General features: G+C 41.0%; 2 protein-coding genes across 2 annotated transcripts in view; one reads left to right on the top strand and one right to left on the bottom strand.

The window, feature by feature from the left end:
• Nucleotides 1–3,549: 3,549 nt before the first annotated feature.
• On the top strand, nt 3,550–8,550 carry LOC108683218 (tRNA N(3)-methylcytidine methyltransferase METTL6). Its single transcript, XM_018172513.2, has 5 exons — nt 3,550–4,017; nt 6,543–6,810; nt 6,990–7,228; nt 7,596–7,797; nt 8,016–8,550. Exons 1-4 carry the CDS (start codon nt 3,764–3,766, stop codon nt 7,756–7,758), a joined length of 924 nt encoding a protein of 307 aa, XP_018028002.1. The 5' UTR covers nt 3,550–3,763; the 3' UTR covers nt 7,759–7,797; nt 8,016–8,550.
• A 209-nt stretch (nt 8,551–8,759) lies between these two features.
• The window catches only part of LOC108683207 (neuroligin-3), a 12,244-nt gene continuing 6,637 nt past the window's right edge, over nt 8,760–14,366 (bottom strand). The window contains exons 5-13 of the mRNA XM_047882450.1: nt 14,175–14,344; nt 13,929–14,114; nt 12,782–12,954; nt 12,102–12,288; nt 11,424–11,695; nt 10,949–11,084; nt 10,271–10,406; nt 9,949–10,062; nt 8,760–9,682 (exon numbers count right to left, since the gene is read on the bottom strand). Of these exons, the coding sequence (XP_047738406.1) occupies nt 9,499–9,682; nt 9,949–10,062; nt 10,271–10,406; nt 10,949–11,084; nt 11,424–11,695; nt 12,102–12,288; nt 12,782–12,954; nt 13,929–14,114; nt 14,175–14,344 (1,558 nt within the window). The 3' untranslated portion in view covers nt 8,760–9,498. The remainder of the gene's footprint in view (nt 9,683–9,948; nt 10,063–10,270; nt 10,407–10,948; nt 11,085–11,423; nt 11,696–12,101; nt 12,289–12,781; nt 12,955–13,928; nt 14,115–14,174; nt 14,345–14,366) is intronic.

Genomic DNA, 14,366 nt, shown 5'->3' with positions numbered 1-14,366 from the left:
TACCGTTAAAAATACTTATGTTTTGAAAACAATATCAGGAAAATGGGGTTTGTTAGCTGCATCACACTGTTGGAGTCGTTCTCGGGAGTTTTCTACAGCACGTTCACACATATGGCGAGCTTTGGCCATAACCTCTGCTGCAATAATCCATCCCCTTAGCTGTGGTAGGGTGTGAGGGTGACTTCTGAACACCCTTTCTTTTAGATGTCCCCAAAGAAAGAAATCGTAAATGCTCAAATCAGGTGACCTTGCGGCTTGCAGGCCACTGTAAATCACCCCTAAAAGACACCAGACCTCCGGGAAACATGCGTTTCAAAACATTGAATGACATTCGGGCTGTGTGAGCTGTAGCCCCATCCTGCTGGAACCACACATCTCCCAATGCTTCATTTTCAACAATGTTTCCCATCATAGGCTGCAAGAAATTTTGCAACATTGCAGCATCGCGATTGTATTTCATTCTCATGGTTACTCTCTCCTCTGGGAACGACTCCAACAGTGTGTTGCAGCTAACAGTCCCCATCTTCCAGATATTGTTTTCAAAACAAAAGTGGTATTCTAAATGGTATGTTATGCTAACCTCTAGGAAAATAAACTTTCTTCTTTATGTACCTCCATTACTCTTTTGCTACCATGGATTTTAGAAACTAAATAGATCTTCTATCATCTCTATAGAAACTTCAAGCTTAGCAAATTCAAGTAAAATATACAAAGAGTTGATTGGTAGATTTATAGGACATAAAACTAGTAGATCTATTGATAGTGCTGTGCACTGTGCTATCAGCTAGGTACCTATCTGTTATGTGACTCTTCAATGTTTAGAAGATCTGCATTCCTGAAGTGTTTTTGTATATTGAAGCCAGTTAAATGGTCAATATTTAGCTCATTACCTTGCTCCATACAAACTTTACAAAGCTAATGAATAGACTAACCAATAATTGTTTACCCAAAAATCCCTAAGTGGTAAACACTACCTTGGCCTGTTGGCCATTATTGAAGGCAATAAGTGCCCTTTTTAACCATCCATTATGATCCATATACTGTAATTGTTAGTAGGCTAATTGCAACATAAAAAATAACACTTCAAAAAGACAAAAAAGTTGAAAAAATCAAAAAAATCAAATAAATCAAAAAAATCATGAAAAAATCAAAAAAATCATTGATTTTTGATTTTTTTGATTTTTAAAAAAAAAATCAAAAAAATCACCAACCCTGATTTGAAGCATTCAGAGTGTACTCATCTATTACTAACAGTACTCTGAAGTCCTCCTCTTCCTTTGTAGATGATGTAGATGTAGAATCAAAGACATTTTCTGTGATTTTTACTAGTTTTACCTTTATTTATAAGATATTGCCAAATCCATACATTATCGCATTATTGATGTGATATTACCATACCCATGAACATCCCATTGTGCATTTACAACAAAGTTGTCCACGGCAAGAGCTCTTCATATCAGCAGCCGTATGGCATTTCTTCTGTATTTGTAAGCTTATAGGATGACTTGTAGTTTCACACAATTTTCATTGAGTTTTAATGACAACCATAATATTTTTGGAGAAATAAATCATAGCTTAGGTTAATTACTTTTTATTCTATGTTGCCTGGTGCACAATTCCATCTATGACATATTATTCACAATTTTGAACAATGATGCATTAATTTTTAGTTCAATTAAATTTTTTTGCTGAGCAGGGTAAATGTAATCATAATTTTTTGTTGTTAATGGATTTTTTGGTTAACTGGAGCCTTTGCTAGCTGAGGTTCTATGCAGAGCTGGGCAGTGCTACTTAGAAATGCAGCGGTCGCTACTGTTACATGCTTTAAATTTAGCGGGCGGCGGGCGCTACCGCAGTACCGCTACCGCTACAATTGCTTAAATGTATAGCCGCTACTGCTACCACTACTGAAAATGTAGCGGCCACTACATGTAGCGCGCTACTGCCCACCTCTGGCTCTGGACTATGGTAACAACTACATGTTGACACTAGTAACAGGCTGAGGTTGACAATATTACATCAAAATCTTTTGTATAGTTTTATTCTGCAATTTATAATATTTACATATCATGCTGGTTTTTAAATGATATTTAATACTAAAAATACTATTAAGCAAAATCTAAAGGCTTTATCTATAAATGTAGCAGTAGCGCTGTAGCGCCAAAACCTTGTATTGCTACTTAAGTATGTAGCGGGTGCTACAATTGCTTAAATGTAGTGCAGCTACTGCTATTGCTACTGAAAATGTAGTGGCCGCTACATGTAGCACGCTACTGCCCACCTCTGGACTCAGGACTCTGGTTCTAACTTCTATGGTAAATGCATTTTTAGGGGTGTCACTTATTACCCCAGGGCCCAGGGAGGGTGTCCCCTTGGGCCCTTATTACTCCTACCCCATCATGTGGAAATGGCCACCATATGCAAATTCTGTCAATCTTGTTTCTAAGCCAACACCTGTGTGCAACTTTTATGTAAGTAAAATTTTTAATATGGCAAATATTTTTTTGCTACAGACCTTAGCAGAGGAGTTTTTCCAAAATCTCACTTTTCACACTTTCATCAGGGATTTTTTATAGGTAGTATATGTATGAAGTATGATTTCTTAATTAGCTTGTTTATGCTATATAGTTAGTAAAAATGTTCAACTTTATACCACTATTTTTAGTTTTGCAATATTTTGATTACCTAGTTTAGCCTACTAGTAGTCTGCTACAACTGTACAATACTTCTAGTTCTAGTTCTACAAAATGTCCCCCGTCGGCTGTCCCCAGTGTCCCAATTTACCCCACCCATCCCTTATTACCTACCCTGTTTGACGCATTGACGGTAACCTTAAGTCCTTAAGACATAAGAACTCCTCGTCTCCTTGGCTACTCCCACTTTCAGAGCATCCATTTTTAAAGATGAGTCAACAGTCTAGGCATCAGAATTTGATTAGCCAAAAAAACATACCTAGGCCTAGCCTATTCATAATGTTAGCTGTGAGATAAGAGTTTAATTTATTTTAAATTCTGTGACTTTGAAGCTGTGGCCTGTGATATAACTGATAGGCTATCTAAGGAAAATTATTAGTATTCTATACTTATAATCTATTGATCTACTTCAAATTTCCAATCCTAATTCCTGCAGCAATGGAATTTAAAAAGGAAAATTTTAATCTTTTCCAGAAATAAGTATCACCTTTTCAATAACCAAGTTACATATTTTGATAAATTTTTAATTTTGATGCTCTAACATACAGTTGATAAACATTAAACAATAAACAGAGATGCAACTCTGATCCTCGGGCACCTCGGTCTCAACCTCAAAACAAAATGCACTCAAGTCTAGTCTTGTCGTTGTCGACCTTGCATTCACACCTTACAGAGTTACAGTTACAGGATATATTTAGCGAAACGTTAACACAGCTGAGTTTGATATAGTCTTCAGATATATAATATATTAATATTTGCAATATTTCCTACGATAATTCACTTTATGTTTTAATTTGTGGGTTAGTTTAACTTTAATTGCGCCGGCGCTGTTTCTTGTTCACTGTTCCGACTCTAGCAATTCTTTGGATTTCGGAATAGTGTGGATTTGCACGTAGTGCAAATTCAGCAAAAATAATTGTAGTTGATTGCATTTCTCATAACGTGGTACGACTTCCTTAAAGTTAAAGGTCCCTATGTAGTATGTAAGCCAGACGGCAGTGCAACTAAAATACAGCAATTATAAAATTTCATGCAACAATAAATGTCATTCAACATTCATCTCGAATAAAATGGATCAGGAAAATTTGTCAACTGTTCAGTCGTTGTCAACAAATTTTGATAACTGCATGACCATCGGCAATCCATCGTCAAATGATAATGCCAAAAACCTTCTTTATTCTAAACCTAGGCAACTAACCGACGATGATTGCACAAAACTTGAACTTCAAGATAAAAGAGGATTATTGTCGTCTTTTATAAATGCGAAGCTAGAAAAAGAGGCAGCTGCCAACTGGGACAAATTCTATAAAAGAAACGAAACTCGGTGAGTATTACTATTAAGCACAATTTTTAAAACTTTTTTATTGTAAATTCGTGTCATTTAGAATTTGATATGGGGGTTCTGAACTTCGGGTTCATGTATGCAACCAAGATCGATCCACCTAGGTATACCATAGGATGATAGGGATAGGCTAGCCTGTGCCCAGTTAGCCCCAGTATGCCATATGCGGCAGGCCATATATAGGCTATTTAGGCTGTAAACTGTAGGTCACTGTCAGTCCGTCACAGTAGGTAGGTGTAGGATATGGTAAATCCCTTGCTCAGTCCAAAAATGCCTGCTTACAGTAGGTTATTGAGGAAACTTAAGAAAGGTCCTTGTTTAAGTTTTTAGTCAAATATGAACACTGAACAGAGAGTAAACTTGAAAATAGAACAAGGGGAAGGGTGATGGGGGCAATCAAACCTAAGAATAAGATTGATATGTCAACCTCACTAATTCTTAGGAGTTTGGATAGAATTATTATACCAATTATTTCCATATTTTTTATAATTTTATAAATATTTTAGCCTGGCATCTCAACTGTGAACTGCAGAGTGCAGACAGTCCAGCATAGTGGCAAAGCAGAGAGTTTTTTAGACTCCCCCTCAAGTTCAATTTTGAGAACTATAAGTAGACCAGTAAAGTATTATAGATACCAGCATTATCATACATAAAAAATTTGTTTTAAATATTAAGTACCGGTAAATGAGAAAATTAAAGCTGAACGGATTCTAAAAATTTTCTGGTTTGCCACTATGCCTGAGTCCAGAGGTGGCCAACTGGGGCCAGGCCAAGGTGAAATTCTAGGGAATGGTTGGTCATTTAGGAAAGCCAGATGGCACCCCGCGGCCCACACCTATATGGCCAAAACACTCCAGTGCTACTCACTTGAGAAGTGGGGGGAGGAGCAAGACAGCTGCATGCTCCAATACAAGCAAGCCAGCAGCACTGCAGCAGCCCACTAATCCCACTATAAAAGCCAAAGGAGCAGGATGAGCATGCTGCTGCTGCCGGCCTACTCCTATTTTAGGCCACTGCGCTCCTCAATTACATAGCTACCGCTACGCGTAGTGGCAAACCAGAGATTTTTTAGAATCAGTTCATTTTTATTTTCCTAATTTAATTAAAATTGAAATCAATATTATATAGGTGTTAATGCTGGTATGAGGTATCCATAATCCATGATACTTTGCTGGTCTTCTTATAGGACTCAAAATTGAACTTGAGGAAGAGTCTTAAAAACTCAACTTTGCCACTATGCAGCTACATGGTCATTTAGAATGCCAGTTATGCCACAATGGTCCATACGGAAAGCTTGGCCAAAGCATCAGACTAGAGAATAAAAAGCATCATGCTGGGTAGGCCTGGGTTTATGCCATAAAGTGATGAAGATGAAGGGCATGGACGATGCACCCAGCACCATGGTTCATTAGTGTGATACAGTCATTCCCAATTTTCATTTAACTTGTGAAAAAATGGAAATTGCAAATGGTTACATTCAATATCTGTAAAATCAATACATTAATGACACATAAATTGCCACTTGCCACCAAGCAGAAACTGCAGAAAATTTACCGTGCATCACTAAAGCAATATTTGACTTTTCAAAACTTGAATTTGCAAGGTTCAACAATTTTTTGAACAAACATATGATTAATATGAAGTTGCTTTGATTGCACTAGAAAAATATGGTTGTTTTATTTTACAAATATATGTATTGTTTACTTTTAAGGCTCGCAACTTGAGCGATAATGTTACTGGCATTGAGATTGAGATTTCAAGCAGATTTTGTATGAAATGACAGTTGGAAGTGGTTGTATCATAAGTGATTTCTAAAATTCAATTGTGAATAATATGCACATTTGTTGAATTTCGATGCTATATTTTGGAAATTAGGCCAGGGACACAGAGGTGGCAAAATTTAGTCATTCTATGGTCAGATGGTCATCAAGGAGGCCTTTCAATAATATCATATTTTCAAGGTCTTTAAATCTTGCTAAAAGGACCTTGTCTATGATTTTGTCAATGCAACATAATGTTTCCAAGAGAGGATATTGAGGGCAGCAACTTAAAAATTCTATATGCTTATGTTGAGTATTTTAATGCAATGTAGTCTCTTCAATGTTCAATGTTGATCAATTTAAAGCAATAAATACACTCACAGTGTCACAAATGATGCCAATTTGTATACACATAAAGTACTTTACATCCATGGTCTATGTATAGTTCCAATTTTAAGTACCTATATATATACCTAGACTAAGAATTTTACTACTGTACTTAAATTTAAAATGTTATTTGACAACCATAGTTGCATTTGCATTAAAAAGTTGGAGGATTATCTTAAGAACCATACCACAATGATGCTCTTGAACTGCAAGGATTGCTCAGCAAAGACTGATTAGGAAATTAAATTTTGTTCATTTTTCATTGCTGCTGTTGCACATGCTTGTCATACCTTCATGCTTTGTGCTCAAAGTAAATTTTGTTTTGATAGCGAATTCTAACTAATATTTTGTTCATTTCAGTTTCTTCAAAGACCGGCACTGGACCATTCGAGAGTTTTCAGAGTTACTAGGATTGCCTGAAAACGATTCCTCTATTACACCAGCCAAAAAACGTTTGCTCCTGGAGACAGGCTGTGGAGTTGGAAATTTTTTCTACCCCCTGCTTGAATCTGGCCTTAACTTGAAAGTTTATGCTTGTGACTTTTCTGCTCGGGCTATTGACCTCATCAAGCAGCATGAACAATATGACTCGGAAAACATTGTGGCCTTTGTTGCTGACCTTACACAGGTTGGTAGAGTTTATATTAAATATTTATTACAAGCTTTGTTCCATGATTAGGCATAATAAATTTGAATGTAATGATCTATCCTTATCAATGACATAGAAATAACACAGTAAACATAGATCTAATTCGTCTTATAAAGTTTAGTTATTTTGACTATTCTAAGATTGACTCAACTATCTAGGAAAGTTGCTTATCACCGCACATACCTGAGAGAAGTATAGACCTGGTGACATGCGTGTTTGTGCTGTCAGCCATCAGTCCCTCACATCATGGCTTCGTGGCTGCTAATGTGGCAAGCGTCTGTCATCATGGCTCTGTGCTGCTCTTCAGAGACTATGCCGTCAATGACATGGCAATGATCCGCTTCAAACCTGGGTCAAAAATTTCCCATCGCTTCTATGTCAGGCAAGATGGCACCAGGTGAGCTATGCATAGGGTTAACTATTTAATTCGTTTTGCAGTCGGTAAAATAAGATAGGTACATTAATGTTGGTATTTTTTAGTGTTCCTTAATAAACTTGATAATCTTTCAGAGATTTTTGGGTGTGGTAGGATTTTGAAGCCATAGTTATTTAAAACAATAAAAAAATTACAAATTGTAGGAATAGTATTGAATATAACCTCAGCTCAGTCACTCCAGAGTGTTGCTTCTGTCAATTGATATTTTAAAATAGTTTTAATTATTAATCTATGTACGTGTGTTCTTACTTCTGACTCTAAAAATCTTTGTAGTAACATTGTTGTAAAGGCTGCTGGCTACCTAATAACCTCTGTTATGCCATTTCAGGGCATACTACTTTACGCTGGAAGAAGTGGTGAAGCTTTTTGCTGACTATGGATTCCGATGTACGGAGGGTGGATACCTTCACCGCCGCACCACTAACATCAAGGAGGGCATTGATGCCCCACGAGTGTTTCTGCAAGCCAAGTTTGTTTATGAACGCCCCTAGAGTGCAGAGGTCTTCTACTTGGATCCAACCTCAACCTAGGTATCCTTATGAAGACTGTGATTTTTCTTATTATTACTTTACCAATTTATCACGCCTAATATTGTTATTTGATGCCTATGATGATATTATTTCTGAGATGTGGAAGTGTTTCTGCAAAATGTCTCTAAATTTTCATTTCTGCACAAAAAGGTCATTGAGTGGTGAGTCGAGCTGTACCCCTATCAATATAATTGTGTAAGCCTACTTATTTTGGGCAGATGCACAAATATGCTGCCGCTGTCACGTACGTCAAGGACGGAGCCTAGACCTCCAATAAGGCTGTGAGATTTCAAGAAGAATGTCGACAACTTTTTGGTCGTCCTGAAACACAGCCACATTTACTTATTGCATCAACTGCTAGTCTCTTCATCATTTCATATTGTTTATTATCTCCATTTTTGAGGAAAGTAAGCCATAATTTTCCTTACCATTCTCATTGGTTAAAATTGCGATTCATCTACTCAAAATTCTATAGCATGTATTAAATATCATGTAGAACATCGCTTTGCCTAGCGCCGCCCGAGATAGTGCTGGGGATGCTCGGCACTTCACCTCCACAATGAGAGCGAATTCTCTGCAAAGCAATAAAGTAATTATAGTTTCCTGTTGAATATTTGTTTTCGCTCGAACTCGATAGAGCAGTTTTTCTGTTCATCTGAATTGCATAATTCTTAACCCGCGTTAACTTTCATCTAATTTAATCATCGATTGTCTTTATGTAGACGTATTTTTGAAGACATGGGTTGATTTTTAGATACGTTTGACTATCCTTGTTGAATGGTATATTGGTTATTGATATTTTCTTCGGCTTTGAACGTTCACATATTCAACCGAACTCAACTTCCACGTAAGTAATAAGCTAACTGTCCATGTATATATTAAATCATCATGGTTTGCTAAGAATCTGGCTGGTGCTTAGTCAGTTTTTGCAGGTGGAGGAATGAGTCACAGCATTTAGCGACATCACTTCATTTTAGATACATTAAAAACACGCATTAAAATACCTAAGCAGATAAATATTTTAGGCTTGAATAATTGTAATCATGAAAAATTAATTATGGTGTTAATTTTCAAAATTCTTACTCTTTCGTAATTGTATGGGCGCAAGAAGCATTCTAATGTTTTACTCTCGTTCTATGTGTCGTCGATTATTTATTATCAATGTTTGCTATTTATGTCATCATTATTAACAACGATATAAATTTTGCCTCGTTCAACTTGAGGACACGTTGAAATGAATGAGACTTGAATAACAATGCAAGTCCAATTGTCAATTTTGATAATTTTGAGATATAGATCTTTCCCTTCCACTGTTAAATCTTACTACTTTGCACTAAACTAACTTATCGTACATAATTTAGAACATGTTTGTATATTATTTAAAAGCAGTTAGAATGGGCAGGATGTACCCACAATCTTCAGACGCTCGCACTAACTCAAACAAGTCCGCACATTCTGAACTCTCTTGCCAAATATCAGTAAATTGGCCACGTAATTACGCACGTTTACAAGGGACAAACTCCCCTGCGTTATTACAGTTTCTACTGTAAAATTTCATTTAAATTAAACGCTAAGTTTATATTATTTCGAACAATACTCATTGCACTGACGAGCTTTTCTGTAGTTAATTAAGTACAATTCGTCGGTGGTACAAGCATCCACACTGTACATTATTGCATTACACTGGCACGGCACGACAGGCTATCTGGCGACTAATGTACACATCCGTTGAATGGCATGAGTCAGCAATGCATTCATCAACGGCAGCAATACCAACGCTGCACACGTCAGCGGCCTGACAGAGTCCCACATGGAGGACGCTCCGTTCCGTGTCGGAAACGGCCAATTGGTCAGCAAGGGCAAAAACTTCTTCCAAAACGTGACCCTGGAACGAAAAATGATTGAATTATTATTGCTAATAAAACTCATTTGCACTACCCTCCTGCCAAAGCCGTGCCTAACATAGGTAAAAAAAACTATTGGAGAAACTTGGTGGGCAACCACCTCTCGAAGTTGTACTTGACGCTACCTTCGTGTGTAGGTACCCACCTATCGAGGAGGAAGTTGTACTTGACGCTACCTTCGTGTGTAGGTACCCACCTATCGAGGAGGAAGTTGTACTTGACGCTACCTTCGTGTGTAGGTACCCACCTGTCGAGGAGGAAGTTGTACTTGACGGTGGTGTTGATCCCCACGCTGAGCACTGCGTCGCCAGGCCTCCTGTACTGCGGCCAGGGGTCGCTGCTCTCCGGCCCGTTAGGGTACCTGAAGGAACACATTAGTCAACCTCGAGGGCAACATGTGAGCAACATATTCATCTGAAACCTAACCATGACCAACTTATTCGAACATGGCTTACATGTTCGAACGCCGCGAGTGCGAGACACAGCTTTGCTAAGTGAACTGGCTGAGGAAGGTCATCATGACTCACCCTTGCTCGGCGAACTGTCTGAAGAAGGTCATCATGACTCACCCTTGCTCGGCAAACTGGCTGAAGATGGTCATGATGACGTCAGAGAAGTACTTGTTGGAGGGATGACGCAGGGTGTTCTTGAGGTGCCAGTACGGCAGCCCGAACAGATATTGTAGCTCGTGCTCGTGGTACGCTCCTGGGGCAGCAGACGGGGGCATCATGGCATGTGGTGAGACTTTATACGGGGCATCACCACACACGGGGACATCACCACACACGGGGGACATCACTACGCACGGGAAGCATTATCGCATACCATCGTGGCCTGAGACTGCTATGTCCCTAACACATGCCAAGGATACGATAAACTGAGGCATCACGATACGGGGTAAACATCACTACACTTATCCATGTCCATTAATAAAGCAAGCAGGTCCATTACTGAAGCTCTTGGATACGAATGTATGAATAACACAAAGTAAGCGTCATGTCGTAGTGCTGATACTAGAAGGTAAGCGTCATATCATAGTGCAGATACTAGAAAGTAAACGTCACTTCGTAGTGCCGATACTAGAAAGAAGAAAGAAATTTTTGGCCAAGTTCTAGGAGCGCATCACGTATTGCTTTGCACGTTCATTTAATAAAAATTAACTCATTGTAATAAACATGGATATATCACGTACTATAAAATAAGTTTATAACAGTATTACACAATATATTTCTACATTTCGAGCTCACCGATCCAAGGCTCGTCGAGGATCTTGACGTCATCGGGCGAGACGAAGGCGAACTGCGCGACATAGACGCGCGAGCGCTGCGCCAGCAGCCCGGCCTCCTCCACGCACGGCACCAGCAGTCCCACGTCGGAGATCAGCTGCCATATATCAGCTATTATAATAATATACAGAGTATCTTAAATTATATCTTATCTTGGGAATATTGACGCTGGAAATGGTCGAAGTCAACTGAGCGAGACTCGTTTATTGCTGACAGCTGACAACTCGTTACAGTTAGGTATATGGTAATTGCTAACAATTTAATGCATACGATGACATCAAAATAATACTCATAAAGAGTTTCACGAGAACACGGCGTAAGACTGGAAGGCTGCTCAACATAAAAATGATCGAATAACAGCTCAATTTAGCTACTAATATCATTGTCAGGCAAATTCTTATTAGTTCTTGCGTTTGCTGAATCTTCCGACACTCACACTGGCAATTATGGACACGGCGGCGGTGCCGTTGAGGGTCTGGCGCCCATCGGTCAGCATGTCCGAGGGCACGAAGGCGGGATGCTCGAACATGAGATCAGACGCCTCATATTTGAGTGAAGGTTCGTATCCCTGACTGTAGAGGTACTCCCCCAGCACCGCGTGTGTCACCACCGAAAGGGTGTCGGCGTTTAGCTCCAGGGGCGCGAAGATGTGCCGCACGATGCGACCGATCCAATTCTCCAGCTGAAACACCTTCGGCTCGAACGCAGCTGGAAGAAATGCAAAGTTTTGCAATTAAACTGCCGTCTATCGTTCAGAAATTGATTAATGTCCTGTGAGGACCGCCGAGCAATTGCCGGCTGTCGTCTCATAATCGTCCAGCATTCGTTGGCTGTCTTCTGAAAATCATACAGCAATCGCTGGCTGTCACTGATAATCATCCAACAATCAACGGTTGTCATCTGATAATCATCGAGAAAATATTCCTCGTCATCTGATAATCATCCAGCAATCATTGCCGTCATCTGATAGTGGTCCAGCAAATCATTTCCCGTCATCTGATAATCCTCCAGTAATCATTGCCCGTCATTTGATAATCGTTGAATAATTATCCCATGAAGTGGTAGCGATTTCATCGAAGAATATCCTATCTTCGGGACCACTCGCTCGACTCACTGTTCTTGTACCAGATGGAGACTTCGTCCCTCGTGACGGTGAGAAATACGGGCACGTCAGTGGAGTAGTGGCCCCCCATCAGCGCCTGCTTGGGGTGCAGAGGCAGGAAGGCGTCGGGGGCGTCCTCCCCCTCCACGACCGCCGCAAACGCAATCCACAGTCCGTCCGTGAGCTGCTCCGTCGCGTTCTTGGGGTTAGGAAGAGACCAAACTAAAATTATATGTAAGAAATTTTTGGGAGGAATTGACTGAGTGAAAGCTTGAATGCGGCAATATTTCGTGGTATGAAGTGACCATATGAAAACTCACATGCAACAAATTTTAGGGCATGAATTGACCGAATGAAAGTGCGAATGCTAAAAACCTTATGGGCATGACTCAGCTGAACGAGAGTACTAATGCAACAAACTTGAAAGGAACAGGAATTGTCGAGTTAACTGATCTCTTCTGAATTAGATAATACTAATAAGCCACGTAAGCTACGCCATTGAAATCTCCTCGTTTCTATTCGTGGTTAATAATTTTATGGATTAATCCATCAACTCAAAGCGACGAAGGTGTTGATTGTGTTGAAAGACTCAACAACTTTATTTGAATAATTTAAGACCACGGATAATTGTATGAATAGATTAATTACATAAGTGCGTTGAATATTTAATACAACCAAAAGAGGGTACCTACGGTGAGTAGGTCGTGGGCATCGACGCCTCTGAGGCAGTCGACGAGCCGCCTGCTGTCGGGGTCGTCGCAGGCAAGGGAGAGCCCCAGGCGGCGGGCGAAGTGCAGAGGGCGTCGCTGGATCGCCCACGGCCCAAGGGCGCAGCCTGACATCGCTGCCACCCGAGAGAAGAGACCTGGGGAGGATGGGGGCGAAGAGAGTTACAGGCCTGGGGGGAAGGATATCATGAATCCACTTCCTCACCCTCACAATATCTGACGAGTTCAACAATCATCGTGACTCATGACGTGTCGAATACTATGAATCGAACGAGGATCCAAATATTCGCCTTGATTATATATAACTAGGGACATTTAATCCAAAAAACTTCCCCGCGATTTCAAATAAATTTAACAATACGAAGCACTTTAAACGTTGGAGTCAGATTTCAGCAAAAGCACTGCAACGATGTCTTGTGCAGGCATCACGACGCACCGGGAGGCAACATCGGTCCCGGTTAGCGGAAATTTAAATGTACTTTGGTACATGACACAAGTGACATTTCATGCGGTGTTTAAATGTTTCGCTTCTCAGTAACTTCTTAAGTTATATTACACCAACACAAACTTGATGAAGTTATTATGACGTAGCAGAACTATTTTTAAATTTTATGCATTACTACAATTACATGTCCACATAAACACGAGATGTTGAAAGTATTGAATGTTTGTATTGAATGCATAATTCAAGACAATAGTTTGTGTAGATTTGTGTTCTCGCCTACACGGGGACCACAGCTCCCCTCAGTCACAGGGACCACAGCACCCCTCAGTCACGGGGACAACAGCACCCCTCAGTCACGAGGACCACAGCACCCCTCAGTCACGGGGACCACAGCACCCCTCAGTCACGGGGACCACAGCACCCCTCAGTCACGGGGACCTGGACCACAGCACCCCTCAGGACCACAGCACCCCCAGGACCACAGCACCTCCCAGGACCACAGCACCCCCAGGACCACAGCACCCCTCAGGACCACAGCACCCCTCAGGACCACAGCACACCCCAGGACCACAGCACCCCCTAGGACCAAAGCATCCCCCAGGACCACAGCACCCATAGGACCACAGCACCACCCTGGACCACAGCACCCCCAGGACCACATCACACCTCGGGACCGCGGGGACATGAGGTGCAGCAGGACGGAGGCGCCCCCCGCAGAGTTGCCCGCCAGCAGGACCCTCGTAGGATCTCCCCCGAAGGACGCGACGTGATCCTGCAGCCACGTCAGCGCCAGACGCTGGTCCAGCAGACCCCAGTTGCCGGGGGCTGCGGCGTCGCCCGTTGACAGGAAACCTGCAGCAGGTCAAAAGTATAGGAACCTGCAGGAGGCAGTAACCTGCAGGAGGCAGTAACCTGCAGGAGGCAGTGACCTGCAGGAGGCAGTGACCTGCAGGAGGCATTGACCTGCAGGAGGCAGTGACCTGCACGATGCAGTAACCTGCACGATGCAGTAACCTGCAGGAGGCAGTAACCTGCACGATGCAGTAACCTGCAGGAGGCAGTAACCTGCACGATGCAGTAACCTGCACGATGCAGTAACCTGCA

Source organism: Hyalella azteca, unplaced genomic scaffold, assembly GCF_000764305.2.
Source record: "Hyalella azteca isolate HAZT.00-mixed unplaced genomic scaffold, Hazt_2.0.2 contig10500, whole genome shotgun sequence".
Lineage (NCBI taxonomy): Eukaryota > Metazoa > Arthropoda > Malacostraca > Amphipoda > Hyalellidae > Hyalella > Hyalella azteca.
This window is presented reverse-complemented; position numbering and strand designations above follow the sequence as displayed.